Raw genomic sequence first — 22183 nt, forward strand, 5'->3', positions numbered from 1 at the left:
TTGTGTCTCTCTAGAGTTTAATAAAAGTCCCTGAGGGATTTCCCATCCATTACCCACTCTGTCTTGTCTGAGAAACACCCAGGTGCAGATCTCATTGGCAGAGTGGTGACTCCAGCTGGAGATGGGGAGGTTCAAGTGGGATCCCAGCAGTTGTGCTGAGCCCTAGGTCCCAGTCTGGGCACAGGGCACGATCACCGGTCTCACTGTACAGGATATGGAGGAATGGAAGGGTATAGACCTGAGACCACATGTGAGTTTGGAAATGTATGGGGGTAGCTTGGGTTGTGGTGGTGACTGGAGGCTCTCCTGGCATCAGAAGGTAAAGGGTAATAAACACCCTGCAATTGCACAGGACAGTCTCTCAAAATAAAACTTGTCCCACCGCAATATCGATGATGTCTCCACTGAGTAACACTAAGCCACCAGGGCGACTCAGGAACTGGGGCCCACTACACATCCAGTCAAGGGGCGGCGGGGGGCTCTAAAGTGTGGCAGATGGAGATGGATGCTGGAGGCATGACCTTCTCAGAGTGATTAATTCCATGTCCTGGCTCACACACTGCAGGTGGCATCCCGTTCATCTTGACTGGTGAGTTCTTCCAGCAATCTCAGCGGCCGGCTGCCTTCATCATCGCAGGCACCGTCAACTGGCTCTCCAACTTTGCTGTTGGGCTCCTCTTCCCATTCATCCAGGTATGACTGACAAGAAGTCTTTTGCCCATGGGGTTCCCTTTGATTCTGCAGCCCTTGAGGGGTGATTCATAGAGCAAAGTTGATATCTGTCCTCTCAACTGGAAACTCATGCTATTTTCCTAAGGAAGGAAGAAACTATGCTTCGGGCAAAACCTTTCATCCCTTTCTCTTTCCTGTGCCTTCCTAGAGCTTCCCTAAATGCTGTGGGCTGCTTCAGAGGGCGTGGGCTACCCATTGCTGACGGTATGCAAGGACTCCTAGGTTAGCAACTCAAACCTACAACCTACTTATCATTTTTACAATGTGCTCATCACTGTGTAAGACAAATTCCATCTAATAGTTCCAGTGCACACTGCAAACCACCACCCATTTAACATCCTCGTTGTCGTCATCATAACCACAGCTAATGGGATCATTGTCCCAAGGGTGACAGTGATCAGTAGGAAAATGCCCACATACTCAAGAATCAGATACAAGTCTTTTGGGTAGGGAAAGAATCTATTCATTGGAAACTGAATTCATTAATTCAACACATATATATGTTGAGTCCCAGCTGTGTGCCAGGCACTATTCTAGGCAATGAGGATAGACTGGTAACAAAGCCTGTGTTTCCTGGTCCTGGAGCTGAACGGGGAAACAAAAGAGGCAGAAGTGCTATTTTAAATGGGGCAGTCATGAAGGGCTCTGGAAGGAGGTGACAGTTGCACAGAGGCCTGAGTGAAGTGAGAGAGCAGAGCTGTCCGGAAATGGTGAAGTCCTGGCTAGAAAAACAGCAAGTGCAAGGGCCCTTAGGCAGGGCTGTATTTGGCCTGTGTAAGAAACCACCTAGAGGCCTATATGACTGAAACAGAGTGAGCAAGAAAGATGGACGAGACAGAGGATCAGATCAGAGGGTTATCTGGGAGCAGGAACATAAAAGGCTTTGCAAGCCTTCTGCACAGAGCAAGGGGCCCAGAAGCATTTGCAGAAGGAGAATGAAGCATCCCTGCTCAAATGCCCACCGGGGCTCCCTGCTGCCCTCAGTGCTGGGTGGTAGCACCTGGAGAAGGTGAGAATCTGTCAGATACATCACCCTCCATTCTCAGGAGCTATTTCACTCCTGTCCTCCTCCCCTCACCAACTATTCTGAACAGTCAGTTCGGAGTCTGCCTGCTAATTTACTAGTGCCAAGCCCAACACATCCCAGAGATTCTGCTGCCAGCTTGGGTGAGCCAAAGGTCAGTGTTTGTGGCACTCCAAGCCCCAGCCACCCCAGCTCCAAGCCTGCATGGTGGCTGTTCCTGCATTCACAGTTACGGAGCAGTTGCTCTGTGCAGCCCCCCTCCCCCATGCATGGCTTTCTGTGCCCACATCACCCTCACACAGTCCTGAGCTGGAGTTTCTGATCCTTGCCACTGTACAGGCAAGGAGGTCCAGGAAGCAGACATGGTCGGCCCAGGTCCCACAGTCAGCATCAAACCCAGTTTCTCCACTTCACCACCTTGTGCTCAACTTCCCTCTCCATCCGTCACTTGCTACAGCCTCCTCGTCTCAGAAGGTTGCCGCACCCTGTAACTTTCAAGGCATCTTTGTGTTTTAGCAACAACCACTCTATTTCTGAAACATAAGTGCTGTTGGGGGCTCCATGAGCCATGGAGTTAGTCAAGGTCCCACACTCATTTACTCCCATCCTGGGACACCTTCACATGGCTGCAGTCAGAACATAACAAGTTATCTTTTAAATTGACTTTAAACCTCAAGTGGCTTTTTACAGTTTGGCCCAAAGCAAGCAGAGCCAGGTGTCAGTAAAATCATCATTCTTGTGGCAAAAGTTAACTTCAAGCTGCTTCTGTCAACATGGTTTCCCCATCATATTTATAAATTAAGCAGAGAAGTTCCAGCACCTTCACATGGCCCAGTACTGAGATGTGTATGTCCGAGAAGCAGGCCACTATCTTCTGAGCCACTTGGGGGTGTGGGGTGTGCTTGCCTGCCACAGTTTGAGTGTTAACAGCACCAACATGCCACTTTAGCATGCTTGCTGTGTGCCCAAGTACTCCACCGCTGCCTGTGCTAGGAGGTAGTGCCTGTATCATGCCCTTTGACAGGCAAGGGGATGAGCTCAGAGAGAGGTAGTAACTTCCAAGGTCACTGCACTTCCAAACCTAGATAATTTTTTGTATTTCTAAAAACTGGAATCAATTCTTTGTTTTGTTCTTGCTTCTCTTGCCTGTCATTTATGAGTCTTTTCTTACACCTGTGGGCATTTTCGCAACAAATCCCCTCTGGAAACAGTTCCTGAGCAGCTGGGTATGTCCAGGGTGTCTGGGTTTTCAGGGGTCATTCGGGAAACATTGCAGGTGTGACTGTTGATGAACCATCAGAGCAGGAACAGCCAGGCTGGACATACAGATGGAGACACTGGGCAGGTAGTTACGTTTAGTATTTTGTGAAATGTCAGCCTCCTGACCCAAGCCTAGGAAGGCAGCCACGGTTAATTTCCTTTCTGGAGAGGAGCTTAGCAAGTTAGAGAGCTGGGCTCAGGGGGCTGCTGTGAGCAATGATCAATGCATTAGAGAAATACAGGGCTAACAAGTTCTGAGTCACATCCCCCAACCCCAGCCCACCACAGCCCCACCCACACCCGCCCACGGGAGCAACATGTATGTGTTGTAGACGCCATACATGAACCATTTCTGACCTACTTCCCTTCTGAAAACCAGCTCAGCCACAATCAAGAGCTACTGTGTTCATCTACTCGGGCCTCGGGCAGCCATGACCAAATAGCACAGACTAGGGAGCTTCAACAACAGAAATTTATTTTCTCACAATTCTAGAAGGTAGAAGTCTGAGCTCAAGGGCTTAGCTGGCTTAATTAATTCTGAGGCCCCTCACTTTGGCTTGTAAATGGCTGTTGTCAAGTTCACAGCTATGCCAATTGTTATCCCAGGGTCAGGTTCCAGCTCATGCTGAGGTCTGAAGGGAGTGGGTGGTTGAGCAGACAGCTGGAAGAGCACTCGGGGCCGTAGGCAGGTGCAATGTAGTCTCTCATCAGCAGTTCATTCACACTAGGACTCACACTGTCCACCCTGTCTTGGCTGCTTAGTCCAGCAGCTCCCACACATGGCTGCACTGCCAGCTTGCCCTTCAAGGTCAGCAGCTTAACTCTTTCTCTGGGCACCAGAACTCGAGCTGTGTCCTGGCTCCCCTCTTTCCATTTTGCAGCTGGACAGCTCTGGTTCTCTCTCTCTTTCTCTGGGCACCAGCGCGAGAGCGCCTGTACAGTGTCAGCAGGGCAGTTATACCTTTTACAGACAACAGTGGTGTAGGGCCAAGGGATGCCCTTCCCATGTTATGGCTATATGGCCGTGATAACAAGTGGAGTTACACGCCTGCCCTCTAAACTCACTGAGTCACTCTGGATGTTTACCTCAGCCTACCCTTGACCAAAGCACAACCATGTTCCTTACAGCTGTCTTCTCCCTGTGTCCTTGCATGGTCGCCTTTCTGTGTCGATCTGTGTCCTCATCTCCTCTCTTATGAGAATAGCAGGATATTGGATTAGGGCCCACCCTAATGACCTCATTTCAACTTAATCACATCCTGAGGTGCTAGGGCTTAGGACTCAACATATAAATTTCAGGAGGGACGCAGTTCAGCCCACAGCAGCCACCAAGAGAAACTACTCACACATCTTGACTGTTTCACTTATTCCAATAAGTGTCAGTGGCAAATGTATTCCAGTCCCCAAACAGACCCCTAAGAGGCCTGGACTTCTTCCTCAGAATAAAATATCTGAGCCAATAGAGCCACAGACAACGGCACGAATCACGCCTGTATTGAAGCCCATGTATTAGCAGAGGGCCCTGGGCATGCTCCTCAAGCATGGGTTTCCTCTCCAAGCCTGAGTTTCCTCACCTGTAAAACAGGGAAAATCCTTAGCCCTCTTATCACCAACAGAGAAAGGAGGCCACTGTGGTTGTGGGGAGGAGCCCACATCCCTTCATGCTCATCTTCACATGCTGGCTCTGGGATCCTGTTGGCAGCATTTGCTGTGGTCAGCATCAGTGTTGCTTGGGCCAGTTGTTATAAAGCCTGCGAAAAACAGTCTCCAGTGTGGAGTGCCAATATTTTCCGATTCAGAGAAAATTGCATGCAAATGTATGCCTCCTTGATTCTACTCGAGTTGTAAAATCCAGTTTGAGTTCAATAAATTCTGGAAGGGAGCAAATTATTCTTTTCAACCTGAAGAATATTGGGTCATATCCTGAATGCCTCAGCAGAGTGAGACAGGCAGGGCTAGTCAAACTTTTTCTGAGCTTTTTGTTTTTCTTCAACTTTTATTCTAAGTTCGGGGTACCCGTGCAGGATGTGCAGGTTAGTTACACAGGTAAACATATGCCATGGTGGTTTGATACACAGATCAACCAATCACCTAGGTATTAATATTAAGCCCAGAGTCCATTAGCTATTCTTCCTAACACTCTCCTTCCACCGCAACCCCCTGATAGGCCCCAGTGTGTATTGTTCCCCTCAATGTGTCCATGTGTTCTCATTGTTCAGCTTCCACTTATAAGTGAGAATATGCAGTGTTTGGTTTTCTGTTCCTGTGTTAGTTTTCAGAGGGTAACAGCTTCCAGCTCCATCCATGTCCCTGCAAAGGCCATGATCTCATTCCTTTTTAAGGCTACATAGTATTCTATGCTGTATATGTGCCACGTTTTCTTTATCCAGTTGATCATTGATGGGCATTTGGGTTGATTCCATGTCTTTGCTATTGTGAATAGTGCTGCAATGAATATACACATGCATGTATCTTTATAATACAATGATTTACATTCCTTTGGGTAGATACCCAGTAATGGGACTGCTGGGTCAAATGGCATTTCTGCCTCTAGGTCTTTGAGGAATCACCATGCTGTCTTTCACAATGATTGAATTAATTTAAACTCCCACCAACAATGTAAAAGCATTCCTTCTTCTCTGCAAGCTCGCCAGCGTTTGTTGTTTCTTGACTTTTTAATAGTCGCCATTTTGAATGGCATGAGATGGTATCTCATTGTGGTTTTGATTTGCCTTTCTCTAATGATCAGTGATGTTGAGCTTTTTTTCATATGTTTTTTGGCCACATGAATGTCTTCTTTTGAGAAGTATCTGTTTGTGTCCTTTGCCCACTTTTTAATGAGGTTGTTTTTTCTTGTAAATTTGTTTAAGTTCCTTATGGATCCTGGATATTAGACCCTTGTCAGATGGATAGATTGCAAAAACTTTCATTCTGTAGGTTGTCTGTTCACTCTGATGATAGTTTCTTTTGCAGTGGAGAAGCTCTTTAGTTTAATTAGATCCCATTTGTCAATTTTTGCTTTCGTTACTCTTTTTTTTTTTTTTTGACATTTTTGTCATGAAATCTTTGCCCGTGACTATGTCCTGAATGGTATTGCCTAGATTTTCTTCTAGGGTTTTTATAGTTTTGGGTTTTACATTTAAGTTTTTAATCCAGCCAGGCACAGTGGCTCACGCCTGTAATCCCAGCACTTTGGGAGGCCGAGGAGGGCGGATCACAAGGTGAGGAGATCGAGACCATCCTGGCTAACACAGTGAAACTCCGTCTCTACTAAAAATACAAAAAATTAGCCGGGCGTGGTGGCAGGTGCCTGTAGTCCCAGCTACTTGGGAGGCTGAGGCAGGAGAATGGCGTGAACCTGGGAGGCAGAGCTTGCAGTGAGCTGAGACTGCGCCACTGCACTCCAGCCTGGGTGACAGAGCGAGACTCCACCTCAAAAAAAAAAAAAAAAAAATTCTTTAATCTATCTTGAGTTAATTTTTGTATAAGGTATAAGGAAGGGGTCCAGTTTTAATCTTTGCCTCAGCCTCTCAAGTAGCTGGGGTAATAGGCGGCTGCCAACACGCCGAGCTAATTTTTGTAATTTTATTAGAGATGGGGTTTCACAATGTTGGCCAGGCTGGTCCTGAACTCCTGACCTCAAGTGATCCACCCACCTCAGCCTCCCAAAGTGCTGTGATTACGGGCGTGAGCTACTGTGCTCGGCTGAGCCACATGTTCTTGACTGAATTTTGTGAAACTGAGAATAATCCTTGTGACACCCATCAGGTCCCTTGGGAAAAGAAAGCCAAGTAAGAGGCAGCTGTGTGGGTGTCAGAGAGGTCCTAGGAAGCCCTGAGTGTGGCCTGGGATAGGGCAGGAAGCCTCTCTGAGCCTCAGTCCATCCATCCACTCACTAAGATACTCAGAGCATCCACTGTATATCAGACACTCTCCGGGCTCTGGGAATACAAGAAAAATGATGACTCTTGCCTTCAGATAGTTACCTCTTGGTAGGGAGAAGGTTAATAAACAGGCAGTTGCACACTATAATGCTGCATAGTGATGAGTGTTTTTGAAGAGCAATGAAGCAGGGCTGGGAGGGGCTATTTCAAAATGAGAGTCAAAGAGAACCTCTCTGAGAAAATGACCTTTAAGTCAGATGAAGAGGAGTAAGGAAGCAGGATATACAGAGGCATAAACGAAGATTATTCCAGCAAGACAGAACAGCATGTGCAAAGATTCTGAGGCCCAGTACTGGAGGGAAATCATAAAGGCAGTGGAGTTGGGGCAAAGAAAGTGAGGAGAGTAAGATCAGAGAAATAAGAGGGACACATGGTCGGTGGCCTTGGAGGCCATGGTGAGGACTTTGGCTTTCCTGCAGGTGACTTAGGAAGTCATGGTGGGTTTTGAGCAGGGGAGTGACAAGTTTTGTCCTTTGTTTAACAGGATCACTCTGGCTTGTCTGTTAAGAGTAGTCTTCAGATTATGCTTCAAGTGAAAAGCAGGGAAATCAGTTGACAAGCTATTGCAAAAATCCAAGCAAAACATGATAGTGGATTGCACCAAAATTAGGTTACAATAGAAGTGGTGACAAACCCTCAGATTTGGAATACATTTCAAGGTGGAGCAACATGATTTCCTGATGGAGCAGATGTGGGTGGGAGAGACAGAGAGAGAAGCTCAGCCTGCCTCCAAGTGTTTTTGTTGGCATAATCAATCAGAAGGATGGAGGTGCCATCAGCAGAGATGAGGAGGGCTAGAGCAGGCAGTTTTAGAGGCTCCACTTTGGACTTGATAAGTCAGATGTCCATTCCGCCTGCAGATGGGGGTGTGGAGGATGTGGAATGCAAAATTGATATATCTCATTTCATCTTCAAAACAATATGTGGGTATATATCACCATGTTGCAAATGAGGAAACAGATGCTCAGTGGATTGAAATTCTGTCTTAAATGGCACATCATAAGTGTTAGAACAACATGTGAGTAATGGGATCAGGATTTGAATCCCACTCAACTGGCTTCAGAGCCCATACTCTCCCCCTTCTCCACACTACTCTTGAAGTCTTTGTACGAGCAGAAGGCACAGTCTCAAGAGCTAAGCACCCCCAGGTGTGGAACATTTACTGCATGTGGCACTTTAAAGGGAATGTCTCATTTAATTCATACAACAACCCTACATGTACCATGATTATCCTCTTTTTCAATCATGGAAACTGAGGGACAAACAGTCTCAGATTTAGTAAATGGTAGATCTAGGATGTGATCCAGGGATCAAGCTTAAGCACTCTGCTATTCTCCAAGAATAAATGTTTGTCAAATCAAAGAATAGAATGGAATTGACTAAAATCTGGATGTTGCTTCTTGGGAAATATTATTCAAAGACAGTGTCACCTTATCTTTGGATCAGTAGATGTTTGTTGCATATAATAGTCACAATCCTGACAGCTGGGACCCAGAAAGTGTTTTATTTCTGGAGTGGTGGCTCATGCCTATAATCCCAGTACCTGGGAGACCAAAGCAAGCAGATTGCTTCAAGCTAGGATTTCAAGTCTTTTATTCCACAAACATGTCCTGAGTACCTCCTATAAGGCACAGGAGCTACAGAGGTGTCTGAGTCACTGAGAAGCTCAAGGTCTAGTGCAGTTGGCAGGGTTATTCTAGTCCAAGCACTAATCAGGATACATAAAACGGAGTGATTGCATTGAACATTTCTATTTTTTCTCATCTCTCTTATTTGTGCAAGGCCGTCTCAGAGTATCAATTAGTGACTTAGATCATTTGCATATTAGAAAAACTGACATTACCTTGGCCTATTCTATGCTCCACATTCTTCCTATGAACTAAGGCATTTCTCTTCCCTTTTGATGTCATTCTTGTCTCATGTGTATAGTAGAAGCAAGGAGACAATGTGGTTAATTGTAAATATAAGCTTAAGCGAATATTCAGCAAGCATTCCATTTTGCTTTCATGATGATTAATTTTTAAATGCCAAATTTGCAACAGCAGCAACACAAAAAAGTGCCATTTTCTCATCTTTCCCGGAATTTGAAGCTGATTTATTCAAGCCTCATGTGATAACACTTCGTGTAGGGCACACTTGCCTTATAGAGCCAGCATCACACATGGTGTTTTGTCTAGGAGTATTGGTATATGAATGTGGAGCTATTTTAAAAATCTGCGTAGAGATGGTTTAACAGCAAGTTTACTGATTATCTATTTAATGGTTTTTGTCTCTGCCTTTTCACAGAAAAGTCTGGACACCTACTGTTTCCTAGTCTTTGCTACAATTTGTATCACAGGTGCTATCTACCTATATTTTGTGCTGCCTGAGACCAAAAACAGAACCCATGCAGAAATCAGCCAGGCATTTTCCAAAAGGAATAAAGCATACCCACCAGAAGAGAAAATTGACTCAGCTGTCACTGATGGTAAGACAAACTGAAGGCCTGAACAAGTTTCCTCCTCCACGTTGGACAATTATGTCAAAAACAGGATTGTCTAAATGGATGATCTCACTTTTCAGGAAGCTTAAAATTTACCCATTATTGGGAGACTTAAATGAATTGAAGCTATGCAAGTCTTTTATATTATGAAGTATTTAAAAGTAGACCTGTACTAATCTAACATTGCAACTATGTTAGCATTATTCACAACTGAATCTCCCAAACTCTTCTGGAAGCTGCAAGGAATCACTGTATGTTTCAGTAGACTCAGCGTTCTTCTATATAGGTTGACCACCTGCCTTCTTCATGACTCAACCCATGATTTCAAAATGAAATTGGGGAAACAGTATGTTAATGCTTTATCAAAGAAAAATCAATTTGGTCTGTTAGGGGACTCAACGGATGAGAGATCACAGACTGAGGTTCTAGTCCCAGCTTTACCACAGGCAGCCTTGACCTGCCCTCAACCTGGGTCCCAGTGCCTCAATGACCCTAGGCTTCCATCCCTGATATAGGCTTTCAGAAGTCAGTGGAAAGATTATTCATAGAGCCTAAGAAATGCCTGTTTCCAGTATTTGACCTTGTGGATCTCAGGCTTTGGAGAGCCTAATACCAACCCACCAGCCTGCAGATTTTGTCTGTCCCAAACTGTGTTCCAGGAATGGGCTCAAAACTTCAGGGCTGATGCTGTCCTCACCCCAGACTATTAGAGTCCTGTGTGCTCACAGAGAACATGAAGAATAGCAATGTGTGGAAGACTTAACTTTCTCGTAATTCCAGCAGGGACTGAAAATTGACCTCTATCCAAATGAAAAGCAATGTTGAGGATGATCTAAAGCTAAACCTAGGCTTGGTGAGGGAAAAAAAACATTGTGATTAATTGGTGATCTCTGCCACAAGTGTGGGGCTCAGAGTGTCAGCACAGGTACCTCATGTTTACCAAGTCTAGAAGAGATTTCTCTGAAAAGGTAATGAGCTGTCTTGAAAGATGGGGAGTTCACCATCACTCAAAGTGCTCAAGGGAAGACTGGGTGATTACTCATCTTGACTGTTGCCAGGAAAATCTGGGTCAACTTTGGAGGAAGGTGTTTGGAATAGATATGTTGAAGGGCTTTTCTAACTCTTACATGCTAGGGTTGTTTGAGTAAGAGCTACTTACAGCCTGCCATTGTAATGTGTGGCTTGTGGTTTGGGCGATTTCCTATACTTGCTTCTAAAATGAAACAAAGTGTCCTAAAGTAAAGTAAAGTGCATTTGAATTAGCACCAGTGTGTTTGAATTTGGTATCTCATAGGAGTGGGGCCAGAGAGGACTTGACTTAGCAATACCACTAGAATCCTTTTGGCCATAATCCCTTGGGTTTCCTGATCATTCTTGACAATGGCAGCCTTAGCCAAAACTTGAGTTCAGTTTTTCTTTTCTGCGGAGTATTCTTTCATCACTGGGCCACTCCTTTGGTTAATTGCCAACTCAATGCACCATGCCATCCAGCTTTGGGTTGGCTGAAAAATTTGGACAGTGTTTGTCAAGACAAAGAGAAAGTGAGGTGTGGGTTCCAAAAGTGCCTGAGGCCAAAAGAGCCAAAGACAGTGTAAAACAAAAATCTTAGCTTTTTGGTGTTCTCTTTTATTTGGAGACATGAGAATTTAGGTAATAAATATTTATTACGTACCTACCATAGACAAGGCACTAGCTATGTACTAAAGATGTATCAGTAAGCAGGAAAATATACTGCCCTCACCTGCAAAAGCCCATGTCTACCAGAGAAGATAGAAAATCAAAGCATTAACTGTAAAGTTGTCATCAGTACTGTACTTTACAGTACAGTAAATTGTCATCAATACAGTGACATAGAAACATGCCACAGGGATGACTGGGGTGAGAGGTGAGAATCGGGAAAACCTTCCCAAATAAGTGACAGAAATAGAATGGGGAACACTATGACTATCAGGCAATAGGCCAGGAATTATTCTTACATGTTATTTTATTTGAAAAGCTCATAGAGCCATTTCTTACTCCATTTTCTACTGCTTATAACAGAATACCTGAAACTGGGTAATTTATAGACAAATATACTTATTTTTTTACAGTTCTGGAGGCTGTAGAGTTCAATGTCAGGGAGACATCTGACGAGTGCCTTCTTACTTGTGGGGACTCTTGCATTCCTGAGGCAGCACGGGGAATCACATGGTGAGGCGGCTAAGTGTGATCACTGGGGTCTCTCTTCTCTTTAAAAAACCACCAGTCCCACTCCCATGATGACCCATTCATTCATTCACTCATTAATCCATTAATTCATGAGGGCTCTCATGATCCGACTACCTTTTAAAGACTCTGCCTCTCAATACTGCCACATTGGGGATTAAGTTTCAACATGACTTTTAGAGGGGACATTCAAACCATAGCAGCCACATTAAGGAAATTTTTGAAAAATAAAACAATAAGACATCCATAATCTCATATCTTTCACTCCCCCAACATAAGCAATTTAATTTTTAGACAGCTCTGTCCATTTCTTGCTTATTATTCATCCAGTTGGAATCACAGAATACGTGAAACACAATTACAATCATCTTGTCTCTTATCTTGTATTTTTTCCACTTTATATTAAATCAAATGCATCATCTCAATTCCAAACCCTTTTTTTTATACTCTTGATATTCACTCCTGTGAATTCTTCATGTATAAAGTTGTTTTTCACAGCCACACACTTGTACCACAAATCTAGGGGGTATTCTTTCTTTTAGTGTCCTTAATATTGTATTACTTTCTAATACTCACACTTTAACTTTACAGATGAGTAGAATGGAATAGCTGTGCTTCAGAATAGAACATTTTTCTTATGTTTGCTTGGGCCTTCCTCCTCTCTGTTACCTATGTTGATGATCTAGGATTTGTTGTCTCACATTTTCCTCCATGTTCATATGATATTCAATGAAATAAAATACATGTGACATTAAAAAAAAGTTGTTTTCCAGATACTTAAATATAAGGGGGAGTGGTGAGTCAGAGAGATAGACATTTTCATGAGCTTTGCTTCACAGGCTCTGGTTCTTGGCTGAAAGGTACTAGCTGCTTACAGCACCCTGTATCCATTCACAGACCCTAAAAGAATCTCTAGTCAAATTAACAGGTCTCCTTTCCTAATTTCTGACCAGGAGTTGGGGATTAGACCCTTGTCTTACTATTTTACATATTCTCTCACCTCCAAGCCATGGAGTTTTATATTTCTTCTTTTCAGGTTCACTAAAAGTAACTCTTCCAGCTGCTAGTTCTGGCTAAGTAAGCACACTCCACCCTGTTTCTCCCACTGATCATAACTAGCAACCCTGGACAGAATCGTAGTGCAAACATATAAGGACTCTGAAAAATAAATTATATCAGGCAAATTGAAGAGAGAAATCAAAACCCAAAGGATAGTTAATATGGCAGTGAGTATCTCCTAGCGTATACTCCAGGACAGGGCAGTTTTGGAAACTGTGCAATGGACGTAGACTGAAAAATCTGCAGGAGACATCTCCTGCCTCGATCCCTGCCCAGAGTGACAGGAAAGGGGTGACCCTTGGGGGAAAAAAATGTGATCAAACTGATGAATGTCAAATATAAAGGAAAAAATCTTGAAAGGCGCCTTAGAAAATCAAAACATTACATAGAGTGGAAAATGATTTGCATGACTTTAGATTTCTCATCAGAAACCAAATAAGCCAGAAGAGACTGGAACAATATCTCAGTATTTTTTTAAATACTGAAAGAACTGTCAATCCAGTTTGAATTTTTTAAAGGCCCGTCTGTATGCTCTTTACAAGGAACCCACATTAAACATAATGATATAGAGAGGTTAAAAGTAAAAGAGTGAGAAAAGATATAGTATGCAAATGTGAATCCAAAGAAAGCTGGCATATTAATAGTAGAAAACGTAGACTTTGAAACAGGAAGAATTACCCATGATAAAGAGGAAATTATGTAGTTATAAATGGGTCAATTGAGCTAGAAAGCTCTCAAGTAATTAATCTAAAATTTCACCTTAAGAAACTAGAAAAATAAAAGCAAACTATTCAAAAAGCAAACACAGGGAAGAAAATAATAAAGATAAGAATAAAAATATATGAAATCAAAAATGGAAATATATCAAAAACAGGACAAGATAAGAAAATCAATGAAACCAAAAATTGGTTCTTTGGAAAGATCAATACAACTGATAAACCTCTATCCAGGATAACCAAAAGAGGGAGTATGGAAGAAGCGATGTTGGGGAGATGGAGGGAGATGGAGGGAGGAAAAGAGAGGATAAGAGAGATAGGACACAACTTGCCAAGAGCAGTAATGAAAGAGGCAATATCCCTACAGACCCTAGAGATATTAGAAGGGTAATAAGGAAATGCTGTTAATAACCCTGCCTGTAAATTCAACAACTTTAAATGAAATAGATAAATTTTCAAAAGATACTATCAAAAGTCACTCAAGAAAAAATAGATAACCTGAATAGTCCCATATTCACTTAAATCAACACAATTCTTAGCTAAAACTTTCCAACAAAGGAAATTCCAGATCCAGATGATTTCAGTGGAAAATTCTACCAAATACTGAGGGAAAATATCTACACAATTTATCCCAGAAAATTCGAAAGGGAGAAATGCTTCCTAACTCATTTTATGAAACTAACGCAAACCTGATACCAAAATAATACAAGAAAACAGTACAAGAAAATAAAACTGCAGACCAATATTTGTCATAAACAAAGGCACACAGTTTCTTTTTTTAGATATACTTTAAGTTCTGGGGTACATGTGCACAGCGTGCAGGTTTGTTACATAAGTGTACACGTGCCATGGTGGTTTGCTGCACCCATCAACCTGTCATCTACATTAGATATTTCTCCTAATGCTCTCCCTCTTCTTGCCCCCCAACCCCTGACAGGCCCTGGTATGTGATGTTCCCCTCCCTGTGTCCACGTGCTCTCATTGTTGAACTCCCACTTATGAGTTAAGAACATACAGTGTTTGGTTTTCTGTTCCTGTGTTAGTTTGCTGAGATTGATGGTTTCCAGCTTCATCCATCCAAAGGCACACAATTTCTTATCAAATATTAGCAAGTTAAATCAACAATATAAAAAGGATAATACACCACAACAAGGTGGAGAAATGCAAAACTGTTTCAATATTCCAAAATCACTCAATTTAATAACCCATATTAACTGAGTGAGGGGAAAAGAACATATGATTATATCAATAGATACAGGGGAAACATTTGACGAAATTCAACACCCCTCTATGTTCAAAACACTTACCAAACCAGGAATTGAAAAAAGCTGCCTTAACCAGAAAAAGAGTATCTACAAAAAACATACAGCTAACATCATATTTAGTGGTGCAAAACTAAATGCTTTTCTCCTAAGATCAGCAACAAAGTAAAGATATTTTCTATCACTGCCTCTATTCACCATCATACTGGAAGTTCAAGTCAATGTAACAAGGTGAGAAAAATAAATAAAAGGTGTACAGATTGAGAAGCAAAACATTAAAAATAGAACTGTTTCTATTCACACACATTATTGTCTACATAATAATCTCAAAGAATCTACCTGAACTAAAAAGTTAACATGGTTACAGAATAGAAGTTCAGCACACAAATATTCATTGTATTTCTCTGTACTACCAATGAACAACTAAAAACTAAAACATAAAAAATGTTGCTATTCATAGTAGTTCCAAAAACAAGAAATACTTGGTTAAATATCTAACAAAACATATTTATGTTCTTTAGTTTTCTGCCAAAAACTACAAAACACTGATGAAATAAGTCAAAGAACCAATAAATGGAAAGGTATACTGTGTTCACTGAATGAATGACTTTACTAAAGTTGAAAGATCTTCTTAAATTTATCTATAGATTTACCACAATCTCAATCAAAATCCCAAAAGAAATTTTGTAGAAATTAACAAGCTTATTCTAAAATGTGTATGAATGGCAAAACAGTTTTTTAAACAAAGGATGAAGTTAGAGGACTCATACTACCTAATTTTAAGATTGATTATAATTCTACAGCAATCAAGACACTACAATATTGGTGAAAGTATAGACACAAAGATCAGTGGAATAAAATGGAGCATCCAGAAATGGACCCACACAAAAATGATCAATTGAATTTTGACAAAAGTGCAAAGGCATTATCTTTTCTACAATGGTTCTGAAATAGTGCAAGAAAATAAACTCCAAACTATATCTCACTCCTTAAAAATGAATTCAAAATGAATTCGAAATGAATCATAAACCTAAATATAATACATAAAATTAGAAAAAGTTTAGAAAAAAACTTCGGGGAAATTCTTGTTAAATTTAAGCAAAGGCTTTAGGATGTAACACCAGAACACAATACATAAAAGAAAATTTGGTAAATTACACTTCATTGAAATTTAAAACCTTATTCTTTGAAAGATACTGGGGGTTTTTGTTGTCGTTGTTTGTTGTTGTTGTTGTTGTTGTTTGTTTTGAGACGGAGTCTCGCTCTGTCACCCATGCTGGAGTGCAGTGGCGTGATCTCAGCTCACCACAACCTCCACCTCCGGGGTTCAAGCGATTCTCCTGCCACAGCCTCCGAGTAGCTAGGATTACAGGTGTATTTTTAGTGGAAATGGGGTTTCACCATGTTGGCCAGGCTGGTCTTGAATGCCTGACCTCAGGTGATCTGCACGCCTTAGCCTCCCAAAGTGCTGGGATTACAAGCGTGAGCCACCACGCCTGGCCAAAAGATACTGTTAAAAGAATGAAAAGACAAGCTACAGGCTGGAATAAAAATATGTTCACATATTTTTCTCACACACATATCCACCAAAGCTCTTGTATCAAAAATACATGAAGAGTATTCAAAACTCAACAATGAGAAAACAACTCAAAAGCTGGGCAAATCTATGAACAGGCACAAGGTATACAAATGGCAAATAAGCATGAAGAAAGGTCGTTCATGATTAGTTATTTGGGAAACCAAAATTAAAATCACAGTGAGATACCCCAAACCTATTGGAATGGCTAAAATAAAAAATCCTCATAGTACCAAGTGTTGGCAAGAATGTGGAGCAGTGGGAACTCCCATAGATGGCTGGTGGGAATGAAAAACAGAAACAGCCAGTGGAGTGGTGATCAAAATATTGTCTCTGTTACTGACTGACACTGTACTGGAGAAAACATCTTAGGCATATTTCCTAGTATTGAGCCCCTGAGCTGACTGTACCCACCAAGACCTGTATACTTTTTTTTTTTTTTGGAGACGGAGTCTCGCTCTGCTGCCCAGGCTGGAATGCAATGTGCAATGGAGGGAGGAACAAATGAAGCATGCAGATGTAGTGACAGGCTCACCAGCCACCCTCCTTAATCCATGAAACTGAAGGCCACACCCTAAGGGCACAAGCCAGGGAGATTTAAGGATCTTGGGTCTGGACTTCATGGAGCAGAGCTTCTGTAACAGCTTTGATCTGCCTACCTCTGCCTTGTGCTTGTGACAGTGAAAACTTCTGCCTAGTTTAAGCTACTCTTACTTGGGTTTCTCTTACTCATGAGTAAACCTAAACTCAATCCATACAGGTTATGACAGGAAAGGGCACAAGGCAAATGAGAATATGTGAAGCCAGCCCAATTCTTTAGACACTTGACAAGTTGTTTCTGTGGGGCACAGGTGCCTCCAGGTTAAAGGAGCATGGATTCCTAGTCCTGGATTCTCTAGTCACAGCAGCTTTGATGGAGTTCTGGTGCTGTCCGTGGTGCTGGCGTGGACTTTCCACCTAGCAGTGCTAATTTCTCTTCAAGTTTGCATAAATACTTTCACATCATACACTATTGTGTATGATGCTGGAGACAACCTGTGAAGTAAATATCATTGGGTTATTTTCTATGGTTCAAACCCTCTTCTTCCAGCTTCCAATCCAGTCAAGTTTAGTGTTCCTATCACTACACCACAGGACCTCTCTGTCTCCAGAATGATGACTCTGATCTGTTTCCCTACCTGCATGTAGCATACCCATTTGTTAATCCCTTTCACCATGGCACTTTGACATCTAGTAACCTTGTGGTCTTGGTGGACCATGACCCCCAGTACATGCCTACGTGTAACCCTCTACCGCATTGTCTCTTGACTTAACCATGCAACTTTCTTTTACCACTGAGACATCAGAAAATGTGATACAAGCAGAAGTTGATAAACACCTTTGCTCTAGAGCTTTCTCTCAGAATGCTGATGTCATCACATGAGGAAGCCCAATCTAGCCTTCTTGAGCATGAAAGACCACATAAAGGGAGAGCCAGCTGTCTCCACTGTCCCAGCTAAGCTCAGATCCAAGCGACCCTCCAGTTAAATACAAGTGAGCCCAGGAGGAAGTAACAGAAGAAGAGAAGAACACAACTGATTCACAGAATCACGACAAATAATAAATTATTGTTGCTTTAAGCCACCACCTTTTGGCATGGTTTGTTAAGCAGCGATAGATGGCTACTACAGACCCACTATTTCTGGCTATGTTTTTCTCACCATTCAGTGAGTTCTTTAGCACTTCTTGGATCCCCAAAAAAGACCAGAATTAATATTCTCTGGATTAATGGTTAATTCATTCATCTACCAGATGTTTTTTGAGCATTTACTTTATGCTTGTGCTAGGTAATTGGAATATAAAAATAGCTGAAACAAATACCTACCTTCAAGAAGTTGAGAAAATGGTAGGGAAGACAAACCACTGATAGCCAGAATGAGTCTAGTGTTTCCTCTGTGTAGAATGTCCTTCTCCTCTTCTTTACTTGGATAATTTCTATTAATTTCTTTTCCTTTTTTGCGATGGAGTCTCACTCTGTCGCCCAGGCTGCAGTGCAGTGGCACAATCTTGGCTCGCTACAATCTTGGCTCGCTGCAACCTCTGCCTCTCAGGTTCAAGCGATTCTCCTGCCTCAGCCTCCCAAGTAGTTGAGATTACAGGCATGTGCCACCATGCCTGGCTCTTTTATATATATATATATATTTTTACTTTTTTTGTATTTTTAGTAGAGATGGGGTTTCACCTTGTTGGCCAGGCTGGTCTTGAATTCCTGGCTTCAGGCGATCCACCTGCCTCAGCCTTCCAAAGTGCTGGGATTACAGGTGTGAGCCACATCACCTGGCCCATTCATTCTTAATGACTATGCTGAGGCACCGTTGCCTCTAGAACCCTTTCTCTGACTCCCCAGTCTGTGCTAGATTCTTTCCTTTTGACTCCCATAGAAGCTTATTGATGGATTATCACTGCTTTAGGATTGTTGTGATTATTTTTCACTTGCACATCTCCCATGATAGACTCTGGGATCCTTAACTACATTGGATTTTTCTTAGGGCTCCACTTTTCTGGCACCTAGTAAGTGCTCCTTACATGTTTACTGGACAAATGAATACCATCATAAATATATAAAGAGAATGTGATGGGTGCCTTGTGAAGGGAATGAATGTGGCTCCAGGTGACCAGGGCAGGTGCAGATGCAGATGTGAGCTGCATCTCCAGTGAGGATTAGGATTTCATCAAACTGCAAAGAGGGAAAAAAGAAATACAAGACCAAGGGCTGAAGACATGGGAGTGAACAAGTAAATGGAATATTCAGAGAACAGCAAACTGTTGATATGGACAAGTGTGGTGGCTATGAGAGTAAGAATGAGAGATGAAACTGGTTGATGGTTTTGGTCTAGACTCTGAAAAACCATGAGTATCACACCAACACCACTTCCTAAATATTTCTGCAACCCGCCTGCCCCACATTTTCCATATATGGCTGAACATAGGTCTATGCAGAAAACATTCAATTCTGATACTGCCTCTTACTTGAATAAGTGCTGAGGCTCTGGGAGTTCAGATCGTTATAATCAGCCTTCTCATTTTGCTTTCACTAAACATTCATTAGCTGGTTATGAACCCCAAAGAACAGAGGTCACACTGAGTGACAGGGACTCAGCAGCTGCTCACAGTGTAAGATATTTGCTATAATTTACACTAAGATGTGAATGTAATTATCCTTATCAAAATCACTTCCCCTGGCAAATTTGTACATTAAGTCGAGTAAATTTCCTCTCATTAAATCACAGCATTTGGGGACTGCAGTTTGTCTCAGCCAAGAACTAGAGCTTGGAAGTAATAAAGGCAAAGAAAAAAAACTTGGGTTCTCAGCAGGAAGTGTGGGTGGTGAGGAGAGAGGCAGTATTTCAGAGTGTGTCGGAAGCCCAAACCTCCAGCAGTTCCATGACTATGTGTCTCTTGAATTTAGAGCAGTCTTTAAAATGTGGCACTTCTCAGCTACCTACGCATTTGGCAAATTGAGAATGTTGCATCTAGATGCAAGACCTAGATGCAGAAAGGACATCTAAAGACAGATATTTTTAGGATGACAGCAGGTATGTTAGAAAAGGCTTATAGTTTCAAACCATGAAAAAAAAAAAAAAACACGTTTATGCTGGAACTGTGTTAAGTATTTTCACACATATGATCTTCTGGTTTTCACAACAAGACTGCAGGATAGGATATTCACACTCTCGTAATGCCCATTTCTTTTTCTTCTTGGAATTTAACACAATTCTAATTAAATAACTTTAAGTGGAAGCTGGGAACGCTGGATATGTCATTTCCAGCTAAATCTCCAGGAGTTGCCACAGTTTCTACATACAGTAAGTGCTAAATAAAGTGCAGCTGAATGAATAAACTAATTCAAGAATCAGATAATTTTTAAAAATCAGAGATTGTTGAGAGATATAGGAACTAACTTTAAAAGTGCTGAAAATCACCAGGCCAATAAAATCTGGCTGAAACCGAGTTGCATGTAATAACACACTCAACAAATGAATGTTTATTACTTAGGACTCTTTCAGTTACCAGTGACATAATCTGGACTCACAGTGTCTTTAACATAAAAGAAGGAAGTTTCTTATTTGCTTAACTAGGAAGTCTTGTAAGGCTGATGTACAGCAGGCTCGTGTCTTGTCTGGATTCAGGGACTCAAATAACATCTTTCAAAATTTCAACTCTGCCTCCTTTATTTTTTGCTTCCACTTTTCTCTGCTTGGTTTTATTCTTCAGTTTCTCGAGATGGCAGCCTCCATAGCCTCAGCCTTGTGTCTTCTCAGCTTGGCCACTTCAGTGAGGAAAAAGCTTCTGCCTCCCAATGTATCAGTTATCTATTGCTGAGGAACAAAATATCCCCAAATCTTAGTGGCTTGAAAAAACAACTTTTCTTTCCTTACAATTCTGTGCATCAGCAATTCAGGCTCAGCTGGGCAGTCCTGTGGATCCCGTGGTGTCTCTTGAATTTAATCAGGAATTTGTGGCCAGCTGGTGTCAGCTGGAGGTGATTGGTCTGAAATGGCTTTATTCACATGTCAGGGGACTCAACTGGGATGGCTAGAACGGCTGGGATGTCTCTCCCTCTTTCTCTTCTCTCAATATGGTCTCTAGACCAACTGTTACCATCTCCAAAAGGCCCCAGCCTGACTTCCTGACAAAGCAGCAGCGTTAGAAAGGAAAGCAGGAATCGAACCTGCAAGGCCTCTCAAGGCTGAGAACTCAGAACTCATACAACATCTCTTCAACTGATCAAACCAAGTCATGGGACCAGCCCAAATTCAAGGAGAGGGGAAGTAGACTTCAGCTCCTCATGAGAGACCCCCAAAGTCACATCCCAAAGGGGCATGCAGGATGAGGAGTTACTACGGCCAGCTTTGCAAACTGTCTACCACCCCCAATGTCCAGACTTCAATCTCACAAAGATTTGTATTGGCCCTATTCAGGTCATTTGTGTATCCCTGAGTCCATTCCAGTGGCCCAGGAGGGTTAGTTACTCTGATTGGCCAGCTTGGTCATATGCTCAGCCCAGAAGTGGTGGACAGGGGAGAGGGCAAGAAGTAGAATAATCTCATGGACAACTCTTTCAGAGCCACCTAGAATCAGGGAGGGATCTCCCGCAAACCAGAAAAGGTTGGAAAAGTGTGTTCGGAAGACAAAACTATTGCTAGTGTGGTTCAAAGCGGGCTCTGTTCATCATAAGGGGATGATAATCAGCGGTGACAGCCTAAAGATAAAGTTCAGGGTGTCAAAGGGCATTGCCCACTGGCCCTTCCAGGATGAAAATGCCCCAGCTTACAGACTCAACCTGTCCGATCTCTCCTTCCTTTGGAAATGAATGCATAACTCTCCAAGCCAACCGCCAGAAATGGCAAATACGTCAGTTAACCCATGTCCCTTTTTCTCATTCCATAATCCCTCAGCAGCTTTCTGATTATAACTTGGCTTCCAGCAAACTGGTTAGGCCAATTTGAACACTGCCTTTTCTTAATAATACTATTTTTGCAGCAAAAATTAGTAAATGCTCATGCCTGGCTCATATATCAGTCTCTCGTGAGACTAGTAGGTGTGATTCATTTCCCAGTCCAACTAATTCTTGGATACTAAGGAAGATTTCATCTTGAAGGCTAAAAGACACACCATGGTGAATTTACCAAAATCTCATCCCTTAAAGGGTCTCCCTGAGGCCTGGCTGGAGATGCCTGAGCTCATGCTGCACCTGCCTCCAGGTATTGTCCCCACTTCAAAGTATTGTCCCCACTTCATCTCGAAGAAACTAAGGATGAGAAAAATGACTTGCCCACAGTCACAGCTGGCAACCATAATGCAGAAAGAGGCTCTTCACCACTCATTCAATACAATCCATTCATCACAAAACACTTAACTGCGGCTCTACTGTGCACTCAGT

General features: G+C 42.4%; 1 protein-coding gene across 1 annotated transcript in view; it reads left to right on the top strand.

The window, feature by feature from the left end:
- SLC2A9 (solute carrier family 2 member 9) overlaps window positions 1-22183 on the top strand; it is a 218513-nt gene that overhangs the window by 163177 nt on the left and 33153 nt on the right. The window contains exons 10-11 of the mRNA XM_058430106.1: window positions 566-693; window positions 9247-9427. Coding sequence (XP_058286089.1) covers window positions 566-693; window positions 9247-9427 — 309 coding nt within the window. The remainder of the gene's footprint in view (window positions 1-565; window positions 694-9246; window positions 9428-22183) is intronic.

The sequence above is a fragment of the Hylobates moloch genome, unplaced genomic scaffold (assembly GCF_009828535.3).
Source record: "Hylobates moloch isolate HMO894 unplaced genomic scaffold, HMol_V3 SCAFFOLD_17, whole genome shotgun sequence".
NCBI lineage: Eukaryota > Metazoa > Chordata > Mammalia > Primates > Hylobatidae > Hylobates > Hylobates moloch.